Genomic DNA, 26,523 nt, shown 5'->3' with positions numbered 1-26,523 from the left:
CAATATACCACATGGACATTGTAAACAAACTTGTCCCAATATTTAGAGCTGCTAAGCAGATAATATTGCTTAACAAATATCTGCCAAGTAAAATGAGCAAATACCAGTCACAAATGGTTCACAAGAAGTTGTCTTTTGGCTGCTAACCTAAATCTGGTAAGTACAATTAAAAAGCAAGCCAAAATTTCATGGAGCTTCAAAACAGCAAATACTGCTTAACAATTTTCTGCTTAGCAGAAAGGCGCAGGGTACCAGTCATAAACTGTACGTGTGACATGGAATTTTGGCTGGTGTCCTAATTCTGGTGAGAACAATTTATCTTTTGCTTAGTCACTTTTCTGTGCTGCAAAGTTAAGAACTGAGTGTTAATCTAATTACATCCCTCGAGGTATCGCCTTCGGGTGATGGCTCGGCGCCGTCGTCTCCAGATAGGTATCGATTATGATTGTTTTTCTCATTATTCGAACGAACATTGACGAATACATCACCTGTTTGTTCACACATAAATCTATTTACTACGTTAGATACCACTTCCAGTTACTACATGTACTACATGTACAAATGGTATGGAAAACAAACATGAAACTACCAATACCAATTTGTTTCACCGAGTTTGAAGAACAGGACGTTCCAGAATTGATGAAATGTTGGGCTGTTATGTTTGAATTTAAACATACACGAACTTTCGGTGGTAATTGTTTTTCGTAAGTGGCAAAAAGTCAGTTTGGTAATCCAGAATTGTCTGGACAAAACTATGCGAGCCGTTTTAAGGGGCTTGCAATTTATATCATCAACGTACAGCACCGCTCTGTTAGGGCAGTGCATTCGTCTTTTTTAAAGCAACACATTTTTGTCAGTATAAATAAATGGTTTCAACTGAAAAAATTTACACACATCTACATCAAATATCCTTTTTTGTAAACGGGACCACCTGTTTCAAAATAATTGTACACAGGTTGGTTTAAAGAACTTTGTTTGTATAAAGCTAAGCTTCGATTGAAACTTTCCTTTATTAGAAACATAGATTTCCCTTTAAAGTTGTTCAACATATCTCAGGACAGAATAGGTTTAATGAAAACATTTCTTGACAAAAACATAGCATTCGTTTATTAACGTTGTTCTTAGGATAGAATATCATAACCCACCACTTCCTGTGACAGGTCCACCCACGGTGGACACTGGGGAAGGGTCCGTGACGGGAGATTCTTCGGTAGAACTCTGCATGGGAATAGCATCACTCGGAGACATTCTTGAAGTGGTGGTGGATACCTCAGAATCACCACCTCCTACGTCTTCTGATAGATTGGATGATGGAAGACTGTGTATGGAAAGAGACCAACAGACAACATATTAATAAATCATTTATCGCTGAAAGTGGTCGGCATTTTTTTCCCCGTGGCAATCAATGAGCAGTCATACTCGCGTTATAACTAGATCATTGAGTTACTCATGGAGCAATAAACTAGATAATTGCTCCATGAATTACTGTAGAGGTTTTAATTGAGGTAGGGAGGCGGGGAGTAGGCTTGGAAGATACAGTCGCATGACAACTGTTTATAATAGTCGAAAACAAACTATTTGATAAATCAAACAAATTGTGAACCATGGCTTCATGCAAAAAAAAACTTGCTAAAACGAAAATATTTGAATAGATTGAACGCAATTTCCCATGACCAAATAACAACCCATTTTGAATTGATGTTCCCTGAATTATTTCAGAATTTAATCTTATCGAAAGCGCATTTTACTAGAAAGGTTATCACCAAATATTTACCGTAACTCGGCCAAAATGGCAGCTAGTGAACATCAAACAACTTGACCCTCCTGTGATTGTTTGTTATGCAACAGAAATTGAATTAGATCGCCCTTGTTCAAATAAAACAATTTTCTAACCAACACCATATGGAATTACTTCTTATCAAATTGAAAAACTCTTGGCGAGTTTCACATATTAAATAACGCCAGACAGCGGACACTAAATCAGATCGCCTTTCGTTCATGCCTTTTTCATACAAACATAATGGAATAACCTCAAAACCGGGCAACTTTCGGTTGTCAAGTAAGTTGCTGTAGGCCTGTAACATAATGATTGGAGTCAAAACCAAGGTACACGTTTGGTAATTGTCAAAGACCAGTCTTCTCAATCAGTGTTTCCCATCATAACCACAAAAATAACAAAACTGTGCAAATTTGGTCTCATTCGGTCATCGAAGTTACGAAAGCTGATGAAAGAAAAAACACCCTTATTGGACGAATTTGCGTGATTCCAAATAAGAATAAAAAACTTCTAGTTTAGTGAAAAATTACTTCTTTCTCAAAAACTACGTTACTTCAGAGGGAGTCGTTTCCCACAATGTTTTATACTATCAACAGCTCTCCCATGCTCGTTACCAAGTCAGTTTTTAAGTTAATATTTGTCTTCAATAATAACCAAACGTATAGTTTCCCTTTAATTACAATACCTGGATGACAATATGCAAGTATATTTCATATGATGATATGATATATTCGGCCTAATGAGTGTTGAGCTCATTGATTTCAGTGCACGTTTCTAAGACGGTTCTCGGGGATCTCACTTTCTCTTGGTTAAAAACAAAGAAATGGCCTGTAAATCATATAAGAACACACAAGTTCCGCGTATACATGTACATAAAGCCTATTTTTGGAAAGATGCATATAGATATAGTTAGTGCACACCAGTGTTATCACTAAGGGACTATAACTGTCAACTCGTGTGGCTAATCAGAACGGATTGATCTCAATGGCTTCCTCTCTCCTTTAACACGCACATATTGAAGGGGAAAAGAGGTTCAACAACCAACGAAATGCAAATCACAGAGCAATGTCTTCAGGAGAGTCGAGTAAATCCATTGTACAGGGCTACAGGCTTAAATAATTTCGGTGAAATTTCTCAAAAACTACAGCATCTACTTCACAAATGTTCAGCAAAACAATACTGTCAGTAACAGGCAATGTTAGTAGTACTATAGCAGACGGCAAACATAACGGAGCGGTTGATGATTACTTAAAGGAACACGTTGCCTTGGATCGGTCGATTTGGTCTTTGAAAAGCGTTTTGTGACCGTTTGTTATAAAATGCATATGGTTAGAAAGATGATTTAAAAGTAGAATACAATGATCTACACAAATATGCCTCGAAATTGCGTGGTTTTATTTTTACCTCGTCCAATAACACGGTCGGCCATTTATGGATAAATGGCCGACCGTGATAGTTAGCGACGTAAAAAGAAAACCGTGCAATTTTGAATGATACTTGTGTGGATCATTATATTCTACTTTTAAAACATCTCTATAACCGTATACATTTCATAACAAACGGTTTCAAACGCTTTTTATAGACCAACTCGTCCGATCCAAGGCAACGTGTTCCTTTAAATATATTAATATACTCGCTTCGGTACAATGATGACGGTAGACTTACTTCCAAGTAGTCCTCCTGCGGGTAGAGACGATAGTTAAAAATAAATATCAAAAATAAGCCCAATTACCTATTTATTTGATGAATGCGACTGGCATTAATGCTCGGTTTTAATAATTCGGCTATTTGTGGGCACGTTAAAAGAGGATGTTTCGAATGGCAAATTCATCTATAAATAATATCGTCTGCGTCAGCAACGTCTGCGTGACGAAAATGCTGCATTAAAACAGGATGCTGGACTGCATTTGATGAGGCACAACTAAGGGGAACACTCGCTTACAAATACAAACCTAAACTATTTATAGCAAAAACTACAGCAACAAAAAATATCCTAACGGTGGACAACAAATACATAACAACGATACTATATTTAAGGATATATTTAATAATAGCAAGGACAAAAGGAGCTAGGCCTATTAGTGTTATTTTATATCATGGAAACTATAGATTTTTCGTTCTACGAATCTCACAGAGTCCCGTAATGGACACTGCTTTGTTGAGACAAGACCAACATTTGTAAATGTTATTTCTTTTTCTAAAATGCCATTTTTTAATTTTGTTAAAGTGTGCCTTTTAGGAATTCATTCGGAAAGTCACCAAAGGACCCTTCGGTGTCGTGGCGTTGAGTGCAATAAAAAGACACTGTAGCCATCGAGCGAGAGTAAAGAAATTGGACTCTGATTTAATTACGGGTCAGTTTAATTAACGAATATTGACATTACCGGACCGGGTGAATAAGGACTCATGAAGTTTAAAGGCAGTGGACACTAGTGGTAATTACTCAAAACAATTATCATCATAAAACCTTTCTTGATTACGAGTAATGGGGAGAGGTTGATGGTATAAAACATTGTGAGAAACAGCTCCCTCTGAAGTGACGCAGTGTTCGAGAAAGAAGTAATTTTAAACGAATTAGATTTCGAGACCTCAAGTTTAGAATTTGACGTCTCGAAATCAAGCGTCAGAAAGCACACAACTTCGTGTGACAAGGGTGTTTTTTTCTTTCATTATTATCTCGCAAACTCGACGACCGATTGAGCTCAAATTTTCACAGGTTTGTTATTTTATGCATATGTTGAGATACACCAAGTGAGAAGACTGGTCTTTGACAATTACCAATAGTGTCCACTGTCTTTAATCACAAATCCCCTAAACTTACGTTGTCACTATGTAATTATATCAACGCGAGCGCAAGAATAAACGTCACCTTGACGTCACATGCCTCAACTTTTTTTGTGTAAGCATCATACTTGTGGTGTACAACCCCTGTCACTAACGTGACACGTGACTATCTGTCCATGGTCTATCATTTTGTGATTCAAATTTAATTTACTGAAATGCTGCGCCACGGTCTAAATGTGCGCTGCTGAAATCACGAAAACAAATGGGGAGACTGCCTATAAGCCCAAAGTTGCGCATCAAAGAGTTATTGTAGATGATGTATTTGATTAAATTGGTATACATTTACACACGTGCATAGTTGGTAATTTGAATAAATGGGCGGTTACTTTCTTCCGTCACAATATCGCCGTTAACTTTATGTATATAATCGTTACCGGCATAAAACTACACCTCTTGTATATTTTGTGAAGATATTTGTGTGAAGCGTCATTTTAAATGCAAGCACGCCCGACAAGGTGTAATTTGTCACCAAGCAGTAACAGCTTCGTTGACACCAAGCACACATGCCCGTATTGATTTGTGACAAGCCGGAGCCTTTTTGCACTGTTGTAGCTGGCGTTGTCGACACGCACCCAAACACAACAACACCAAAGTGGCGATACCATGATTCGAATCATTACATATGTAAGATTCCCAATCACCCATTAGGAGCTTGGGCACAAGCTGAACAAGAGCTCTTCTCACCCATTGGATTCATGAACCGTTTGGAAACTCAGGATGCTGTATGGAAACACTAACTTGTAATGTAAGATGTTTTGACGAAAATTACAGGTGAATCTCATAATCGACTTTGCACCGTGGATTTAATTTCGACTTTATTTGAATTCAGTCGGCCGAGCAGTTGCTATATTTTCAATTTTAATTTCTACGTGTTTGTAATATTGATTTGCATGTCAAGAGTTTGGTCTTCGCGAGTAACAGAATTAAGGAAACTGGCAGCGCTGTACAATGTGATTACGCGCAGTTCTCTTTTGTCATCCAACGAGACCATCCAATCACCAAACATGCTTGTTATTTTGCAGTGACCTAAAAATTAATTTCTTTGACAATTAATTTGTCAAATATACGTTGATTCTCCGGATTGATGCTTAACTACGAAAACCTGCAGGAACTGAATAATGATTGGAAACTAGTAACTTGTCAAGTTAAAAAAATGTTGACACTCCATTTACGTAATTCAGCCAGGAGGCTGATACGTGGTCCATCTCTAGAACTTGGCCATCAGTGTGATTGATCTACCTGGAGTGCACATTAGGCTATCGGTCAGTATAGACCTTCAGCATAAAAGATAATTATTGAAGTTTATTGCACACACGTAGACCATGACGTATAGGAAGGAGTCTTTACTTTGAAGATTATACAAGGGTCTTACACGTAAATGGTCTTCAAAGGCTGTGATGCTGCTTGCGTCTTTTGGATTTTTACACTGATCTGGGGAAAACGTTCGTACAGTGAGGAGGCGGCTTGGAACTCCTCTTCCAAACATCTTTTCAAAATAAGAGTTTCCCTTGATTACTTCATGACATAATCTTGGAAATAGTCACATATAACCGGCGATCGAGGATTGGCGTAATGGAGTAGACGGTGGTACGCAACTGTTACTGTTAATTCACTGAAACATAATTTGCCTCAACGGCCAGAACGAATCTGACAGTGCTGTGACAGTTGTATCAAGAGGCAATCCTCCAAAGCGGTTGCTTTTCAAGATGGCTAATACAAGCGGAGTAGTGCCTGAGATGTTCACAGCACCCAGTTTGACAACAATGCTCAATAGTAACAATTCCGAAGACTTCGATGTGCCAAGGCAGTACACCCCTGTGGTGCAGTACTCGACACTCGTGGTTGGGATACCAGTCACTACCATTGGTTTCTTCGGTAACCTTATAACTATTTTCGTGGTGGCCAGAACACCTGTTCTCCGCACACCGACAAACCTCTTCATCATAAGTTTAAGTGTATCCGATCTCTTGTACTGTTCCATCGTCTTACCCGTTTTGTTGACGACTTTCTACAACAATGCATGGGTGTTCGGAGCGACTTTCTGCCAAATACACCCCCTGTTTATGTTCACATTCGTCGGGGCAACTATCATGTCTCTCGCCGGTACTGCGTTCGGACGCTACCTGAAGATCACTCAGTCATCGTTGTACAGTAAACTTTTCACCGTCAAGCGAAGAGCAGCGATGATGGTCGTCGTATGCTGGCTGTTACCTATGATAGTCCTCCTCCCACCTATTACTGGTGTATGGGGGAGCTTAGGATACGAACCCAAGACGTTAACTTGTACGTTTCTCCGCGGTGGTAGCAACTCTGGGTACAGCATGTTTTTCATGGTAAGTGCCCTTATTGTCCCCACGACCTTTATAACATTCTGTTACGTCCGTATTCTACAGACCGTGTGCAAGAATCACAAGCGAGTCCATCGGATGAGGGTTGTTCCGGGGGATGACCTATCCCTCAATGGACCATCAACGGGGACCACGGCAAACTCAAAGAGCAAACGGCAGCAGCGTAAGATTTACCGGGAAGATATCCAATACACCAAGATGATGTTGTGCATCTTTCTCGTCTTTATCTCCTGCTACGTGCCGTACATGTTGGCGACTCTGCTTGACCCACAAGTAAAGAACATGACTTTTCATTTTTACAGTGGCATGTGCGTGTGGTTCAGTAGCTGTCTTAACCCCATTGTGTATGTAGCAATGAACAGACACTTTAGGCAAGCCTGTGCTAGGTTTCTGCCCGCCAAATTTCACGGCGATGAAGTCACCGAAATCGTCGGTTAAAAAAAACTGCTTTCGAAAATGCTCAAAAAGTCTCGAAACCTGCACTGTCACTGTCTGGTAACTTAAAAATGAGTATCATATTGTATATCATATCAATTTACTCGACTGTTTCAAAAATAACATATTGTCTATCATTATACTGTTAGATTTATAGTTATTTTACTTCTCGGGCAGACAAAAATAAATAATGCACATTGGTTGTCAAACATTAAACGATACAACACGAGCATCCAAATTACAGAGAAATGAAAGGTATGTCAGCATCTGGAGCCCGAAACAATACATAGAAGAAACCAATTCCTGCCTATACAGAGGCTCTCCTCTCCAGCTGGTTTTAAAAAGATCAAAAAACAATCGAAAACTGTAGTTTGTTATTAGCTGGGATCCATGGGAGATCAGTGAGTTTTCTTACTGAATGGATTTCCCAGGATGAATAAATAAATAAATAAATAAATAAACATATAATAAATAAATAAATAAATAAAAAAACAAAAAATAAAATTGATATTCAAAATTATATATAATCCGCATAAGCCTATAATATGCAAGAACATTTACAAGATTGATGACGCATAAATGGTTTCAAAAAAACTTTAAAAATAAGATATGATAATGATAATGAAGAAGTGTCATGATGTTAGTTGGTAGTTAGACAGCAGTTTACGGAGAGATGAAGTTTGCATGTTAGAGTCGGCCGTGATAATTGGCGAAACACACTTGGCCTTAAGAACCGTACACTCCCGGTTCAGTTGATGAGGATGCTGATCAGGGGCTAGGCTGTATCCCCCAGCCAAGAACACACCCTATTCGTATAGGAGTGCTTTAATTTTCAAAAGCACTACAAATTCTATTTTAAAGTGTTTTTTCCTCTCTCCTTGCGAGTTCCTTTTGCTTCGTTTGTTGGAAATCAATCAAATAATACGCTCCACGCACACGTATACGCACACCTGCTTTCCCAATGGGCATCAAATTTGGACCACGAGGCCATAACACTAATGACAAGCGTTTGTGGAATCATTTATTTTACGAACATTCCTCAAATCTAAACCATTACGGGATTAAAGATCCGCATACATTCGTTATCCATTCACATACACCGAGGAACAGAAAGCTTGTTATAAAGGTGCTAGTGGTGGTTATTACTGCGAAGTAATGTCGTCTGATAATGTCCCATTGATTCGAAATTGATAAAAGTGTGTCGACAAATTTGAATCTCAAAACCTGCCTCGATGCGAGTTTGGGGGATTCAATTTTCCGTTTGTGCCCGTTTGTGGTGCGGTTGGTGCCCGCTTCGCCTAGCTAAACGTTGATGGATTCGACATTCTTGATAAAAGAAATACGGTGACAGTTCTTTGCTCTCTCAATTAAACACTACATTCAGCTGAAACCTTCACTAAATCAGCATAACATTGAAAAAACAATGACCCTATACATTTTTTATTTTTTTATTTTTTTTATTCTTCGGACAATACATTTCAAACGAGCACAGGCCATCCAGGTAGAGGCACAAGTCAACAAACTGTCATCAAAAAAAGATGTTCCCTCTACATAAACACAAAAATAACATTTCTTTAAAACAATCTACAATAAGCGTGTGCGTGGACCTTTTTCGGGGGGGGGGGGCACACACGTAGGTTTTCTCGTAATTTAACCACATCGCATAGGTTAAAACACGGTGGAACAAGTTTGCAACTGTATATTGGCAACAGCTAAAAGAGGTAAATGTCCCGGCACAGGACTTTGTACTGGTGATCAACTTTCAATCACGCAGCTGAGAAACCAAATGAAAAAATCAACTGATCGGCCGAAAAGTTGCGTGAGTGGTAATACTAATTCCCGACTATAAGGAACCACACGATCGTCAAACAAACTAATCAACATATTTTATAAATTTGGACCGAGTATGACTGACCCAGAAAATGGTCTAACAAGTGGATGTTCAGCTCGAAAACAAAGTCGTCAATTATGGGCGTTTTTGACACATATTATTCCGGGTCATCTGACCAAAGTCTGACCAAGAAGTTTATGTATTTCTCTGCACATTGTTTTGTGTTACAACGTTAAGATCATATCATGGGTGCGTTCGTTTAGCTTCCCTGGGTCGACCCCGGTCTTCCCCTACGTTCGAATAGCTCTAACGGGGCTCACCCGGGTCAGCCCCCAGTGCACTGCTTGTGGAGTGGGTCACTTGGGGGTGACCTGAGGTGCATGCCGTCACCACGAGAGGGCGAGTGTGATCGTTCAATTAGCTCTTGTCAGGTGCTCACCCGAATGAGCACTGCGGGGTCGACCCAGGGACGCTTATCGAACCCACCCATTACACAGAAGATAACGCCCCAGCCTAACAAACTGCAAAAATCGGGAAATTAAAAGTGACACCATTGCGTTTTAAAATAACACAAACGTATGTGTGCCTGCCGATATGATGGTGTAAGTTCTGATTCTTTTATAGGGGATCCACAGCACCATGGTGATAAATCTAACACCCTAGTTTTTGCAGTGCAGCGCCTTCAAGGATTATGCCTAAAGTGAGTAAAAACATATTACAATGTCTTCAATCTGATCCTCCAGATACTAAAATTGCATTTGCTGAAAAACACTCAGCGGCGGATGGCGTTTTCAATCTCGGTTGAGGGTTCTTATCTTACTTACAGAACAGAAGGCTACTCAAAACATTGCTTCTGGCATGTGTGTAACCCTTTTATGTGTACGGGCAGATCTCTTGCCTTGTCACGTCAAACCTGACACTTTTATGCGGTTACGGATTGCATTGAGATAAATTGGATTTTAAATTGATTTTAAATTGATTTTGTTGTTTGTTACATGCTTAAAAAGGGATCTCATCAATTATTTTTTACATATACCATGTGTACAATAAGCCCTATACGTTTGAAGGTGGGTGATAGATTGGTAAATATTCAAACAATTAATCACTGTAAAAAAAGGCTTGTTGAGTTGTATGGTTTGTATCTTATTGCAAACATAGTACAATTACTCTTTACACACACACACCTGGAAATGTGTTGCTGTATACACTTGATGGGTATACACACATTCAAGAAGGCAACGACACCATGCCTTGGTCATTGCCTTGGTGCCCCCCTTCCCTCTTACAGCAGTATAACAAGTAAAAACTGCCGCGCGCCTACAAGAACGAAGTATCGAACATGAATTGTTTTTAATGCACACAAAAACCCTGAACTTGAATTCAAACCAACAAAGTACTCTGACACTATAAACTGACCGCAGACAAGGAGACAGAACCAAGAAATAAGTGACTGACAGCATGATAAAAGGGTATGGACAGGGCTCCCCGATTGGTGGTTGAAACACAACTGACTTTACACAATGAACAGACAGAGATCAAACTGGGTTTAAAGGCAGTGGACACTTAATTTGGTAATTACTCCACAAGTTAAACACGATAAAAAACTTACTTGGTATGGCCACTGGAAAACTGTTGATATATAAAACATGGTTAGAAACGGCCCCTTTAAAGTAATGTAATGTCAGAGAAAGTGGTATTGTTTTAAAGTAATGTAATGTAATGTAAGAGAAAGTGGTATTGTTTCACCCAAAAGACTTCCGGCATGGAGGGTGTTTATTTGCTCTCTTTTATTTTGTTTTCTTGCAATTTCGATGATCAATTGAGCCCAAATGTTAAAAGGTTTGGTAATTAATGAATATGTTTGGAATTCTACATCAATTGATACACCAAGTGACGATACTGGTCTTTGACAATTTACCAAAAGTATACCCTCCCTTTGATATTGGGTGTTTTATATGAAAATGATTAAGAATCTTCTCCTACCTTATACAGTTTGCAACCGAACAGGGACAACTTCAAAATGTCTTCTGTTCTGATAAATATTAACTCAAATTCTGGTGTTTATTTTTAAGGTATATTTTTTAGTGGGATCGGGAATTAAAACTAAAAACCGGAATGTCTACGACTACCGCACTTTATTGCAGAAACTTTAACCCATCAAATTTCATTAATTTGTTCTGATATTTAATTAACTTGAGGTCCGCCCTATACCGTTTTACATCAATGGTGTTGTCTACATTGAATGTTGATGCCCATTAAGAATCAATGCGTGAAATACATGGCCTTCAGTCAGTTTCCAATCATGTGTGATAGTCACGATGCATTCATGTTCATTATTATTATTTTTTTTTCAAGGTTAAATTTAGTCTTTAAGATTTAATTATTCAGTGTAAATATATAGTAGGACTGGGTCGGCAAATAAACAAAACAATAAATAGACTTGTAAACTGACTATTACTAAGGTAACATTCCGTTTTGTGTTTTGGAATGTTTTGTTTTTCATTTCTTGGGTATATATAACTGGTTTTGCACTTATATTTTAAAGTGATCATCTGGTCAAAATGCAAAAATAATTAAACAGAACCATTTGTTTAATACAGGCTATCACAGATTATGATTCTGGGATTGAAGAAAGACAACTTTGTAACAATATCGTCTGGGGGTGTACTCAGAGGTGTACTGAGTGGCAGTGTCCCATCCATTTGGCTGGAATAATAAGTCCCATAATTATCATTAAGAAAGCTGTTTTTTTTTCTATTTTTGTTGACATGATTGGCTGTAGATAGGACAGCATCTCCTTACAATAAGGATGGAAATGGGTCTTTATCAGTTGTAAAAAAAAAAAAGGGGTTTTGACACCAAAGGGAAAAAAGCGCCTTATAAATAGGAATTATGAGGTGTCATGTGCATGACCCATTCTTATAATTTAATAAACTGCTCAAGAGTCATTCCACTGAGCAGTATACAAATTAAACTTTTAGATGAAACAAACCTTTTTTTACTGGGAATGAAACCAAGGATGTCTAATTGAAAAGCTTGCAAGCCTGATGAAACCTGTAAACAAGGGCGTTTGGTATGTGAACCAGAAGCACCATGGTTAACCCCTAGGCCTACTCTTCCATGATAAGTGTTCTGCAGCTGATTTCACGAAACACTAGGATTAATCCCATCTCGAGTTATGATGAGTAACCCATCCTAACTTAGGATGGGTTTAATGCATCCTACGTCTTCGGATAGGGAACTTAACTCGTCTTAAGTCCTAAGATTAATCCCAAGTAAAGATGAGTTTGGTGAACCAACTGCTAAATGCCCCATCCGGAGGATAAAGCAATTGTATGGTAAAGTTGAGTGGGAGTCATGCTCAAGGACACCAGTGTCTTGACCATCCCATGACTCCCACTCAGCTGACAATAAACCCCAAAGCTTGAGTCAGGTGCTCTTAATCGCTCAGCCACAGCACACCACAAATTGAGAGAAACAAAGACGCACCCAACTATACATAATCAAAACACAAAGAGGCTGCATGTTTAGTTTACTCTTTGAATAACATTCAGTGTATAAGCAACTTAAGTAGCTTAAAGCTTTTAGCCATATTTTTAGATTATTTCTATTGACTTCTCTAGGCTCTGCCTGTATTTCTCATGTACAACCATTCTGACTGCAAATGGTAATAATAGCTAAATGTCTGTGTACTAGTGTAGTTATACTTTATTTGTATAAATACATGCTTTTCATTGCCATAAATGACTACTATTTTTGAAAGCAAAGGTAATCTAGTTGAATTTAAAGCCCTTTTTCATGAGAATTTAAACATGTTTAATCAATTAATACCATTTAATTGTTTTTGAACAACTCAAGACACAGATTGAAATCATTACAATGTCACTAAAAAATTCCCATTTTTGTTTGGGTATTAAACTGTGCTTCATTACGAACTTCAGCCCAGTAGCAAGTTGATTTGTCTTGGTTTTCCGGCAACATTTTGTAGTTTTTTCATAAATTTAGCATTATTGATAAAAAACAGCCCTTTTGAAAAAATCCACGTCAAAACAAATTGAAAGCTGACCATCTGGCCGTGTAAAACCACACACGGCCAAAGAATGTGTAGACTTAGTCATATACAAAAACAATCTGAGCCAAATTGGTAGGCCCTATTCATCCAGTTTGCATTGCAGTAATGGCATTTACCAGACAGCGATTATAATGCCATTGCTGCAATTCAACCCCAAATGAGATTTTTAAAAAACAGAGCAAAAAATGAATTGTCTGGTTAGTATGATAACCCTATATACCATCTCATTGTCCGTTAATGATAATGTAGGCCACTGCTTTGCAGCTCCCCTAGGGCTATAGAATAATTGTTCATCAGGAAAGATTAACAATGCTCTAAAGAGAAAGCTTACTTGGTATTAAGAAATTGTACAGGATCAGACGTTCTGGTAGTTAGTGTTTTATTAAATTCGATGTAATTCTTGGGTTACACTGGATTTTTTATCTCAACTTTACGTCTTTTCAACAACTGGGAAGTTAAAAAGATGAGCGGCAGTCTTTGTGAATTTCAATAGAATAATTATGTGAATGATACGCATGTCTACCCTTGAGAACAAATTCTTGTTTATCATCCTAGATAACATTTTTTATTTTATGTTACCATTAAAAAAAGAAAAACGAAAACAGGAAAAAAGCTTTTTCTTCAGCCAAATTAAGTGACAAGGTAAATCAGTAATTACAAAAACCAGTCCAGTATTTGGGAACAAACTCTGAATAAAAGGAATGAAAGCAAATACAGGAAAATGACTTATCTTCGAGGCATAAAGACCAAGGTAAATTAAGAAGTAATTATGAAAAGCAGCCCAGTATTTGGGCACAAATTCTGACCCAGCAAAATACCTGAAATATGGAGACAGAAGACAGCAATGGAAATAAAAGATTAAAATGAAAATCGTTTTGGCTCACCACTTGGTCTCAGATTTTGTGCTCGTCACTTCAACTGGTTCACAGGGAGGTAGACTTGGTAGGTTAACTGAAACAAAATGATGTGCATTCAATCTCAGCCATAGGTTCTTTAGTTTATAAATACACACTGAATGAAAAGTATTCTTTTAAATAAAATAAACCTTAGGATTACATATATTTTTGTTTCTTTCTTTCTTGTTAAGCGTTTTGAGACTATTTAGTGTGAAGCGCTATATAAAAGCTGTGTATTATTACTATTATTACTATTATTGTAACCCCACAATCTTCCTGGATTCCAGCTGAGGTTTCTACATGTCTTTGTAAATATAGGATATAGACCCCCTGCAATACAAGCAGTGAACTCACATGTGCCTATCCTGGGTGTCATTTTGGGTGTCCAAATCAGATACAAACATGCACAAAAAAAAGAGTTGACACCCAAAATGACGCGTACTTGTTCGAAGGCGCATGCTGTTTTGAAGAAATCAATATAGCTCTCCTTGCTCCCCATTTTTATGCACAGAGAACAGCTATTGTTCAATGGTCTGCCTCCTTCTTGAGAGTGTGACTTCATATGCAATGGGTCTATTCAATCAAAGTTTTTCAGATCTTTACCAAGGTGGTAAAAAAAATTGTAAGAATATCATGCCTGATGCTCCCTTAGAAGACAAGATAAAATCCAAAAAACTTAAAAAGTCACCTTGATATTTCAGGCTCTTCCAGTATTTCCGATGAACATGAAGGGTTTCCAAAATAGATTTGACAGCATTGTGACTAGGGAGCCCTGGGTCGATGGCCGGGCAGGGATCACCAAGAAGGATCCTTGTACACATAGCCATGGATTGGGATATAGAGTTTAGATTGTATCCACCCTGTCCATACAACAGAAAGACAAAAATATCAATACAACAAGTCATCAAAATCTTAGCAATGTTTAGTAACGTATATTTGAATAAGGGAATCAATGTGTGGTGAAGAAGTTTTCAACTAGTAGTTTAATCCCAACGAGGCCTGGTTCTTGATAACCGAGACGAAGTCAAGGTAAGTTATCAAGAACCAGGCCTCGGCGGGTTTAAACCACTAGTTGAAAACCGATTCAACACACTTTGATTCCCATTCATAAATACCTTTTTGGTTAAAAGGCGTAATAAAGTAAGAAACTCTTTAAAACTTATCGGTTTCCGAGTGCTGAGCTCTGTTTGTTTCCACCTCCATGGTATGTTCCGTTCAGTGATACATGTTACATGCATATGTACGACGTCCGTACGCGTGTGTTTTCCAGTTCCGTTCGTGCACATCCACGTATAGTCTTGGTGCATATTTCCTGGTTTTCCTTTTACACACAGCGCGGCCAACTCACCGACAGCGCCTGCATCGCCCGTTACCAGAAACGTCTTGCATCAAGACTAGCGCGGAGTCTCCGCTCACAATCGGTTATAAACACTGGTCATTATCACAGTTTAAACACCCCCACGTGACGCGCTCTCCACCAATAGGAATAGCGAAACTGTCTGAGGTATTTATGAATAAACTATAAATAATAGAGAACTTGCAGGAACAACCATCAAACGGTATTAAATCTCTATGGTTTTGGCTCTGAAAAGAGCCGGTTTGGTCCGAGTATACAGAGTATACTGATTTTCATAAAATTTATACAAAACTACATTGTGAAAAAATGTCAAATCTTTTTCATGTTTTCCCAAAGACACTATTGGTTTTTGGGGGACCTGGGGGGGGGGGAAGGATGGATGATTTGTATGAAGAATCTTTGCAAGCTGGCAATGCTGTCAAAAAGAGCATGGCAGCCACAGCCATTAGCCTTTTTGAGGTGTAGCGGATGGATAGCAGTGCACCGTTTGGTTTTGGGTGTATTCAGACAAATTTACCCAAACCTTTCAAGTGTTGTAGTATTGTGTCTGCCATATCTCAAAATGGCTTATTGAAAGTAGCTTAAAAGGATGCCTCATGTTTGAATGAGCACAGGCAGGCTCCCGACCATGGGCAGCTCGATACACATCGATCACTCTCACCACTAACCCCTTCAAGGAAAGCACTGAAGATTAACACTGACTGGCTCTCGAAAGGTTGCTTTGAACACACCATTGTTAAAAGCATTCAAACACTTGTAAGGCGCTTGTCAGGCAGAGAAGGCAACGGTAGAAGGGATGATGAAATGGAAGGAAGATAAGCAAAAGGAAACGATGGAAACAAATACTATAAGGAGGGGAGGGGATAATACTTAAGCCTGGTTCATGGACCTGTGAAAGTGATTGCAAAGTGAATCTTGACAGCATATGGCTGTTTTTGCAGCGAATGTCTCGCACAATTGAACCCAATTCAACTGTTGCAAATTATTTGTTGCAAATTTGTGGCGTCAAATATCGTGTTGCATTTGCATTCATACGAAGTATGAACCAGGCTGTACACAATATCAAATATTTCTTACCTCTAGAACAACGATAACCTTTCCTTTTGCGAGATTACACAGCATGTGTGTCATATGGGCATAGCCCTCTGGTGTTACCTTGTATCCTCCCTGCAATACAAAACATATTACAATGAAAACAAAGAACAATAATTAACACTATTCTATATTTAAAGGCAGTAGACACTAATGGTAATTACTCAAAATAATTATTAGCATAAAACCTAACTTGGTAACAAGTAATGGGGAGAGGTTGATGGTATAAAACATTGTGAGAAATGGCTCCCTCTAAAGTGCCATAGTTTTCGAGAAAGAAGTAATTTTCCACGAATTTGATTTCGAGACCTCAGATTTAGAACTTGAGGTCTCGAAATCAACCGTCTAAACGCACACAAATTCGTGTGACAAGGGTGTTTTTTTCTTTCACTCCTATCTCGCAAGTTCGATGAACGATTGAGCTCAAATTTTCACAGGTTTGTTATTTTATGCATATGTTGAGATACACCAACTGTAAAGGGTGGTCTTTGACAATTACCAATAGTGTCATCTGCCTTTAATCATCAAAATAGTGGATAGTGGGAAAATGTCTATACATGTATGAATACATTCAGACCTGGGCCTAAAATCATAATGTTGTTTAGCAGAAATCTGCTTGAGAAAATTTCTCTGCTAAGCGACAAATAAGCTGGGGCACCAGTCACAACAATTCAAACACAATGTAATTTGACTGGTAAACGTTTTTTAGCTACGCAATACTTCCCTGTACTTACCACATTTTTGTGCAAACAGGCTTTATGAAATTGTGCCCTAATCAAGTCTACCCAAGTATTGAAGAGTTGGTCCAAATGAAGAAAGGTCAAACATTTGATCTAGCCATGGTGGCATCCTTGTTATTTCCAAAAGACCCAAGCTTCCATCAGAAGGCCTAGCTAAAGAAAGTTTTTGATCCTACCATGGCTGAATCTTGCCTCTGATGCTGTTAACGATTAATGACCAAAACTCACCAGTGGATCACCATACGCCGCATCAAAACCAGCAGACACCAACACCAAGTCAGGACAGAACTAAGGGGGAAACAAAGGAATTTAGTTACTAAATAAATTAATTCCAAAATGCACTAAGATTTTCCAGTATAACTAAATATTGTTTGATTTAGGGTTGAACAAAGACAAAATTTAAACAAGTTATAAGAGTGAGATTTAAAACAGCAACCTCCAGTCCAAGGCAGAGCTCTACCAGCTGATTTATCTACCCCTATGTTGGTTGTCTCTCTATTATGTCAATGTCTTTGTTCAGGGTTACAACCTGGGAAGCGGCAGGTTTATCTTAAAAATTTACTGTAACAATCAAAATATTCTATAGAAAGCTGACTCACCTCATATGCTATCGGCATGACAACTTGCATAAAGGCAGCTAGGTATTCTGCATCTCCCATTACTTCCTACAAACAACAACACATAATATTCAAATATTGAACCTTTCACACTAATGAACAAGTAAGGGCAGGTAACTAGAGTCCACTAGACTAAACTATAGTAAATTTTGAGCAAGTCTGAGTGTGCACCATGGTTAACTGTGAGTGCATTCAATTAGCTTCCCCGTGTCGACCCCACTGTGCTCATTTGGTTGTGCCCCTGACATGAGCTAATCAAACGATCACACTCGCAATCTCATAGTGACGTCATGCACCTCGGGCCAGCCCCAAGTGAACTGTTCCACAAGCAGGGCACTGGGGGCTGACTTAACTGAGCGCCTGGAATAAAGTAAAAGCTATTTTAACATACCGGGGGCAGACCAAGGTCGACCTGGGGAAGCTAATCGAACGCACCTTAAGGTTAACCTGACTCAAACCAAGAATGGGTCAAGATTTACTTCAAATGAAGTATGAACTGGGCTTAAGATGGCGGTGGGTTGACATCAATACATTCGGTCTATACCAAACTTACTACACATAATTAGCGTGACACAGAGACTCACCACATTCCATCCAATATTGACGTTGAACCCCTCACCGGCTCCCTCACCAGCCATATCCGGTCCGGCATCCGGAGAACTAGGGAAGAACAAACCATTCTCATAGCGATGCAACGACACATACAGAACGCTGGGGTCGTTTTCGAACATGTGCTGGGTACCATTACCATGGTGGACGTCCCAGTCAAGGATCAACACCCTTTAAGATCAAACAGAAAAGCAACAATAATAACGCCAGATGCAGGAGGAGCTTAAAAGGAGGAGTACCATACATGTAGGTTTCAGTGAAGTTTATTTTAATCCAATTTTATTCCAAATGTCTGAAAGTCATCACACAAGGCAATTTTCATGCAACTAGTTCCAGGCAATCTCATATTTCAAGGTTCACGTTATAATTATTCTTGTGGATCGTATTGTTTGAAAAATCACTCATGTGCTACCAAAGTTGTGCTGTGGTATGCACTGCAGTTGGTTACCTCCCTGTTGCCTGTGACAATTAAGGCCCTTAGAATAACTTTAACAGTCCTCAAAACTTCAAAATCGAGTCTAATTGAATTGAATACATGATCAGTGATAAAAATGTCAAAATAAATTTTAACTGGCATTAGGCTTACGCAAATGATGTACTGCATCCTGTTCATTATGGGCCACTGATTTCCGGCCGTACATCAAAATAACCTATCTGGTGCATCCTGTGTGCAAATGAAGCCAACAGGAAACACATAACTTCTGTCACAAAAATCTTCTCATAGATAAAATGCAGGCCTGATACTTCACGCAGGCAACGGAGGCAATTGCCACCATGCCCCCTGGTCATTGCCTTTGTGCCCTTGAAATGCTCCAGTAGAAGTTTGCAATTTACAATTTCCTCATAGGGTGCCCTTTACCTAGGAGAAAATGCCTCAGTGCCCTTGGCCTTTCAGAAACCAATCATACAGGCCTGGGAATGTAAGTTCTACACTGGACAGATTTCACTCTTTAAAAAATTTAACTGGTTCATTTTTTAGGATGTTACAACTACATGTTTTATTTAGAGCAAAAGGCAAAATGTGCAGATCTGAATAAAAATATCAGAGATAAAAAATATCAGACCGACAATGAATCAGCTTACAAGTACAGAAGCTTTTGTACATGTGCAAGTGTAACTAACAAATTCAGTTACTTGCTTTTTCTATCCAACAATAGCCCCAAGGCTCGCAGGTGGTGACATTTTAATCCAAGCAGCCTTCTTTGAATGAGTTAAACCACCACAACTTAATTGTCTTGTTCAAGTTCAATGTGACTTGCTTGGGCCACATTTACATAAACACAGAGTTCTCCACAGGATGAATTTGTGATGGCTTGTATTGTCACCATAATAGGAACAGGTGTTATGGAGATGTGATAAAGGTGAGTAGGTATACACATTCAAATCGGGACACTATAACAAAAAATGGATAATAGGGTCCACGGTTCGAGAAAGGTCAATTTTTTTTAGTTGGATAACATGTACATAACCAATGCGAGCTGTTGTCGAACAAAGGATAAACAATGAGTATTTTAAACAAAGGAGACAATAGGAGGTCCACAGTTGCAGGCGTACACACACTTGTGTGGGTTGGCAAAGTTGACACTGTCTTGATAGTTTGATCATCAAGAATAATTTATTGTAGAGTCTGCAGCAGGGTTCATCATATTTCTACTGTGTCTAAATTGCCTAATTCATCAAAAAAATTGACTTATTTCTGGAAAAGGAACTGTCAAAAGCAAGAATTCAAATGGAGCTTTTATGACAATAGTATACAGCTGATCAAGAGAATGACCCCCTACCCTAACAATCGATCCCAAACACCAACCACAATCATGTATTTCTGTATTTGCCTGTCTTTGCATACTTCCCTTTTTACTGCTGTTGTACATAACTTGTTATACCTCGGTAACAAAGAGTCAAGTTTTATTGGTCGAGAACCAATCACGTGATGTGCAACAAAAACCCTTGTTGTACCTCGGTAACAAACTGTGAAGTTTGATTGGTCGAGAACCAATCACGTGACGTGCAACAAAAACGCATGTTACATGGCTCGGGGGTCGGGTAACATGAAAAGTGATGTACACAGGTGTACATCACCTTTATCGTTTGCAGTGTTGGTCGATTTACAGCGCTATGTACGAAACACCCGCGGGTTCGAGGGAACAGTCAGGAATTGTTTCTTGTTCGTCTGCTTATTAAACAATGAATACTCCGTCGTAATATTGTTTGAAGGTTACAACAGAACTTCGAGAAGAGGAATATTAATGTTACCAAGGTATAACAAAACAATTTACATGTATACAAGGTATAACAAAACAATATCACCCTCGGCTTCGCCTCGAGTGCCATTTCCCCCCTCGGGTGTACAAAACGCCAAGGACCCCGTCACAGCATGCAACAATTGTATATTGGCTCATTCTGTATTGTTCTGTTAATCAAAAAAAAAAAAAAAAAAGATCAATGCTAATAGTATAGTTACCTTTTGAGTCCATGCTTCTGCTGGGCGTAGCGTGCTGCTATAGCTACTGTGTTGAAGAAACAAAATCCCATCGCAGTGTGAGACTCCGCATGATGACCAGGCGGCCTGCAATTAAATAAATAAATTGAGCGAGTTAAAAATCCAATTTATTTTACTTCATTTTGATTTTCTTCGGCAATAAATAAATGTTCTTTGCTTCCCCACATCATCTTTGTCTATTAGAGTGAAATAAACCAGGGTCCAATTTAATAAAACTGGCTTAGCACAGAATAGTACTGCTTAGTACAAGCAGGATACCAGCTCCAATTAAATTTAGTATATATTGATGTGGCTGGTGCCGGACTTGATTTTTGCTTAGCAAAGATTTTTCAGCTGAACAGCTTCATGAAATTGAGCCAATGTCACCTTCTAAAACAAATAGCCCGACCTTGTGCATTCCAGCAGCCAATCGCATGAAAATATACGGAAAATGCAAAAGTCCACCTGTGCTAGATTTCTTGCGTTAGTGCTGCACAGCCTGTGTATTCTGCAAGTGGACCAAGTTGCATAATCATAAAGTTTCAAGTTCCTTAAAATTGGAGGCAGGGCATTTCCTGGCAACCAAGATGGGAAATTATGGTCACACTTGTTACCAAAAGCTGCCACAAATAGTCACGTGCAATTTCCATTAAATGTAAGATTTTTGTTTTCTTCTGTTGAGCTGTGTACAAATAATACCTGCAGGTTCTGTGGTTCTTTTAACAAGTCACAGCTTACATGGTTCATTCGTATAACATTGTACTAAAGAATGGTAAAAATAGACCACTTATTATATAAGTCATGGCTAGATCAAATTGATCCAGCAGACTGAAAACTCTTCATGAAGCAAACATAAGTCAAAAGTTTCAGAAATTTTTTAATCAAGTCATTACTTTTAACACTGACAATTTCACAACTGCATGTGTCAGATAAATTATCAGGGTTGTATTTTAGCTGCTGTGACTGATGAACAAATGTAATTATATGGACCAATTAATTACAAGGTAGCTCTGATAAATTTAAGGGTTGCATTTTAGCTGCTGTGACTGAAAAAAACCAAATGTAATTATATGGACAAATTAATTACAAGGTAGCTCTGATAAATATAAGGGTTGCATTTTAGCTGCTGTGACTGATAAACAAATATAATTAAATGGACCAATTAATTACAAGGTAGCTCTGGTGTACTACATGAACCAATTGATTACCCTTAAGCCTTTACCAAATTAGCTTTTGGAAAAGGTCATTTAAACCATGAAGGAAGAACCTACTGATGTTGTATTTTTAAACTACCAATAACGAAAAGTAAATTATATTAAAGACCGGGAAGACAACCTACATGTAATTAATTTTAAAGCTTTTTATGGAGGTATAAAATTGCACAAATCCATGGTGGGTACACACCAAGCTATAATAGCTTGCTTTAGGTGTTTTTCTCACCAGAACATGTGCAATAGGAAAGCATCCTTGTCAATGAACTCATAGCATCTGTTTATGGAGCATGCCTTGAGGAAGTGCATGTGTTTTTAGTGTGGCCTTATACAAGTACAGTGCAGAGACCATCACTGCCGAGAATGGACCCGTATTACACATGCGTACAGACCCTGTTGGTTTGCAAACACCATAGAGTTGTACACTAAGCAGACGCAGTTGTGTCGGCGTCACGCACGTCATGAAAAGGGCCAATTCTTATGAGGGTTTCCATATTTAGCCAATAACCCAATTCATCGAGATCCAGTTTTAAAGAGATGCTTTAGCGCCAAAAAATGGCCGAGCAATACAAAATTATGCTTACCAGAAAATGGTACCAGCCAATATATGGTTTCTAATGAACAGTATCTAACTGGTTTCCTACTCATTTCTGCTTAGCAACAAATTGTTAAGTAAAATTTTCTGTTAAGCAGCTCTGTAAAATTGCGGGCCCAGATGTCATCACCCATGTAAATCTTGGTAATGGTTGGGAGTGAGATTCCCAAAGTATCTTTTATGTAACATGTGTGCGATTATACATGCAACATATCTTGATATGTAATTTGACTCAAAAAATGGCACACGGTAGCTGTGAATGGCTTCAGTCCAAATGATCTATACAAGTGACAGAAGGACCTACATTGGTATAAACTTGTTACATGTAATTAGTTAGACTAAACTAAGACTTAAAGGGTGTCTGCAGTTTTTTTTTCTTTTTTCATTTAAACGATTAAACTTGACTTTTTAAACCTGAAATATTTTTTGGAATTTTTTATTAAATGCGCAAGTATTTTAAAAATGGAACCCACCCCGCCCCTAAAAGGGAGCCTTCATTTGCATAAACATGACGTCATGTCGGTAACCCGAGCCGTCGGGCCCCCTGGCTCTGTGCACATAGAGACGTGTGCACTGTGTGGCATAGACCTAGGCGCGTGTAGTTAGGGACCAGACTCTTTTTGCCGACGATATGTTTGAATTCCCGACGTGACGTCGATGGTAGGGGGCGGTAACAATCCACAACAGAGGGGGGGGGCATGACTTATTTGCTAATTACGTAAGTCAGATATGTCGGGAATAAACAAAACACATTTTATTGATGTTCAATACATATATCAGAAATAAATGACAGCAAAATTAACTGTTTTATTTTAATTCACTGCAGCATCCCTTTAATTAAATAATTAGCCCACTTACCGAACAATGGCCACTCCATTTCTTGCCTGTAATCAAAATAAAAGACAGTATTAAGAATCACCCAATAAATTAAAAGGGAAACTGACTGGATGAATATTTAGTTTATTTTGGGTTGAACAAAGACAAATTTACGAGAGCATGCAGAATTTGAGCCTGTGACCTCCGGATTAAAGTCTTTTGTAAAGAATTTTCAACAACTTAAGATCTATTCATTTTGGTTATACAGGCAGAAGGGTTGAATGCCCAATACACCGATAAAAATAAAAAGTTAATGGCCTGACGTCAACCCTAGCAGAATCTTTCTTGAAGGTATAATGACAACTCAACAAACATGAGCAGGTATATATAACCAAAGTGTAACACAAGCAGTGAAGTACAAAAAGATTCCAAAAAGAACACAGAAAAGGAGGTAAACAGATAAAAACACAAGCACCAATTTCTAATAAAACTTAAAAAGGTTTTTCTTTTTTGCTTTAACTTTCTGTAAATTTGTTTCATCCCGCTGAGAGTTCAGGAGGGTAGTTGTACACAAGTTTACAAGGGATATGCCAGCACATTGTGGTTTGTGGTTTTGTGAAAGTCAGGACTGGGTATCGTGTTAAATTTTTAATCCTGGAAAGTTTTAGTGACATCTGCTCCTTGTACAGATCGGCTCATAGTTCCAAATCAATGCATGTGAGTAACTATCCATGAAAAAAAGAGGAAAAGAGAAAACTGGACGAGAAAAAAAAGAGAAAAAGATACTATTCCTATACTTTTGTACACAGAAAGTGAAGAAAAAAAGAGGAAAGTCAAAACCCAAAAAGAGGAAATCAGCTGAAAGAGAAAATCTCACATGCCTGCAAATCTAAAATTTGATTGGAATCAGTAGAAAGGGTTATACAGCTACACATGTTCTATTTAACTTTTTAGGAAAATAAATGTAGACACATAACCCTATCTTGCACCGAGGCTAATGCACAGCTTCTATTTCCAAGAGTAAACATAACTAATACAAGACATCTACATGTTGCTAGTATAAATAGACTACCAAAGACTGAAGTTACCTGGCCAGAGAGAACAGTGTCGACAACATTCAGCGTGGAACCAGCGGCAAGACGTGCACAGTCAAAAGAACTCTTCAATCAAAACACAAAACCAAATCAAACATGAAACAAATCAAAACAAGCAATTGAATTAATTGGTAAATATGTAAAATGCTACAAAAACAGTGAAAGCTTTACGACAGGTATCCAGGAAGAATAATAACAAATAATAATAACAAATAATAATAACAAATTCTTATATAGCGCATTTCACAACAACCGTATTAGTGCCCTGGTCATAGGACCAATAACATCTCTTTTTAATGTTTCTCAGCCCCCTGGGGAGTATACAGCCCTGAGCTGCCTATAAGGCCCTTGTGGCTTTTTCATACACAATATCAACCTCTTCCCTCGCAGGTACCCATTTACCCCTGGGTGAAGAGAAGCAATTATAGTAAAGTATCTTGCCCCTAACTCTCCTTTCTTTTTGTTTTTCTCATTTATTTATTTAATCTTTAAGAGGCAGACATGCCAACCTCTGGGATCACAAAACTGTATTCTGAAACACATAAACCTGTATTTTTCATTAAAAACCTGTATTTTTTATAAAACATGCGTAAACGAGTTTACTTCATAATTTCATGCACAGAGACAGGCATTGTAAAATAGAGAAGGCTGGTGCAGCAAGATTTATTTTAGCAATCCTGAAATGTGACAAGAGCTGATTTTAATCAGCTAAACTTGTTAAAACAAGTTTTGAAAACCAAGAAGTCTAGCACACTGATATTTAATTCTGATAAGCAGAGTGTGGGTTCAGGTCCTGGTCTCGTAATTAAAACACAGCATAAACACGTCGAAGTTATAATGAGCACCTTGAGATGCCCGTGATAAAGCACTTCATAAAAACTTGTGTTAGTTATTAATCAATATTGTTACAAATACAAAGGAAGTAAACTAGCAAAAACGTTTACATGTTGATTTGATTAAAATATTTAAAAGATCTTATTGATCTACATGTATTTTTTTATTTTTATTTTTTAACAAAGCAGTTAAAAAGGAAACCGTGATTATTAAGAGCTATCATTATACCTGGTGTAGGTAGATAGATTTGAAGTCATCTTGCATCTTGTTGAGTTCTCGAGGTGTGTTTGACTGCATCGCTTCTAGTCTCTCTATGTGCTTAGCACTAACAAAACAGAGAATTACAAATAATTATCACATCATCATCAACTATGGAGGTCACCTGTTCCAGACAGGCGGGCGAGAGTCGCGCCAAACCAAATAGATTAGGAGAGACTCTAGGTCGACCCAAATAAATTTTGTTTCAGACAGGCAGACTTAACATAGCATTTACATTGCCTCGGCTCATGACAAGATCGCCATCTGAAAACAAGGCACTCCAGAGTCGTTCCGAGCGACTGCAACAGTCGATCTATCGACTTCTAGCGTGCCCAGTCGCTCCAACTGTTTCAGACATCAAACTTTTCAAATACTTAATTTAGAATTTGGTTGGGCGCGACTCTGGAGTGCCTGTCTCAAACGGATGTACATTGTAAGTCTTCTGAAAGCTAGAACACAGTGGTGCGACCAAGACCAAGAACAAAATGTGGAAAACCATGACTTAAAATGAGATCAAGACACTGAGATCCTAGACTAAAATCCATAGATCCAAGTCCGAGACTGGAATCTTCATACAGAAGGTTACAAGACATGGTTCAAAGTATGCTGTATGATTTA

General features: G+C 38.4%; 2 protein-coding genes across 7 annotated transcripts in view; one reads left to right on the top strand and one right to left on the bottom strand.

Annotated features, from left to right (window-relative positions):
- LOC139953751 (histone deacetylase 6-like) overlaps positions 1 to 26,523 on the bottom strand; it is a 63,624-nt gene that overhangs the window by 9,481 nt on the left and 27,620 nt on the right. For all 6 annotated transcript variants that reach the window (XM_071953337.1, XM_071953321.1, XM_071953312.1 and 3 more), the window contains 11 exons: positions 25,876 to 25,972; positions 24,808 to 24,879; positions 23,762 to 23,787; positions 21,080 to 21,184; positions 18,594 to 18,789; positions 17,992 to 18,057; positions 17,621 to 17,680; positions 16,638 to 16,727; positions 14,892 to 15,063; positions 14,192 to 14,258; positions 1,146 to 1,318 (listed from right to left, as the gene is read on the bottom strand). In XM_071953337.1, coding sequence (XP_071809438.1) covers positions 1,146 to 1,318; positions 14,192 to 14,258; positions 14,892 to 15,063; positions 16,638 to 16,727; positions 17,621 to 17,680; positions 17,992 to 18,057; positions 18,594 to 18,789; positions 21,080 to 21,184; positions 23,762 to 23,787; positions 24,808 to 24,879; positions 25,876 to 25,972 — 1,124 coding nt within the window. The remainder of the gene's footprint in view (positions 1 to 1,145; positions 1,319 to 14,191; positions 14,259 to 14,891; positions 15,064 to 16,637; positions 16,728 to 17,620; positions 17,681 to 17,991; positions 18,058 to 18,593; positions 18,790 to 21,079; positions 21,185 to 23,761; positions 23,788 to 24,807; positions 24,880 to 25,875; positions 25,973 to 26,523) is intronic.
- Positions 6,328 to 7,407, top strand: LOC139934081 (protein trapped in endoderm-1-like). The gene has a single exon (XM_071928374.1). It carries the CDS (start codon positions 6,328 to 6,330, stop codon positions 7,405 to 7,407), a length of 1,080 nt encoding a protein of 359 aa, XP_071784475.1.

The sequence above is a fragment of the Asterias amurensis genome, chromosome 2, assembly GCF_032118995.1.
Source record: "Asterias amurensis chromosome 2, ASM3211899v1".
NCBI lineage: Eukaryota > Metazoa > Echinodermata > Asteroidea > Forcipulatida > Asteriidae > Asterias > Asterias amurensis.
This window is presented reverse-complemented; position numbering and strand designations above follow the sequence as displayed.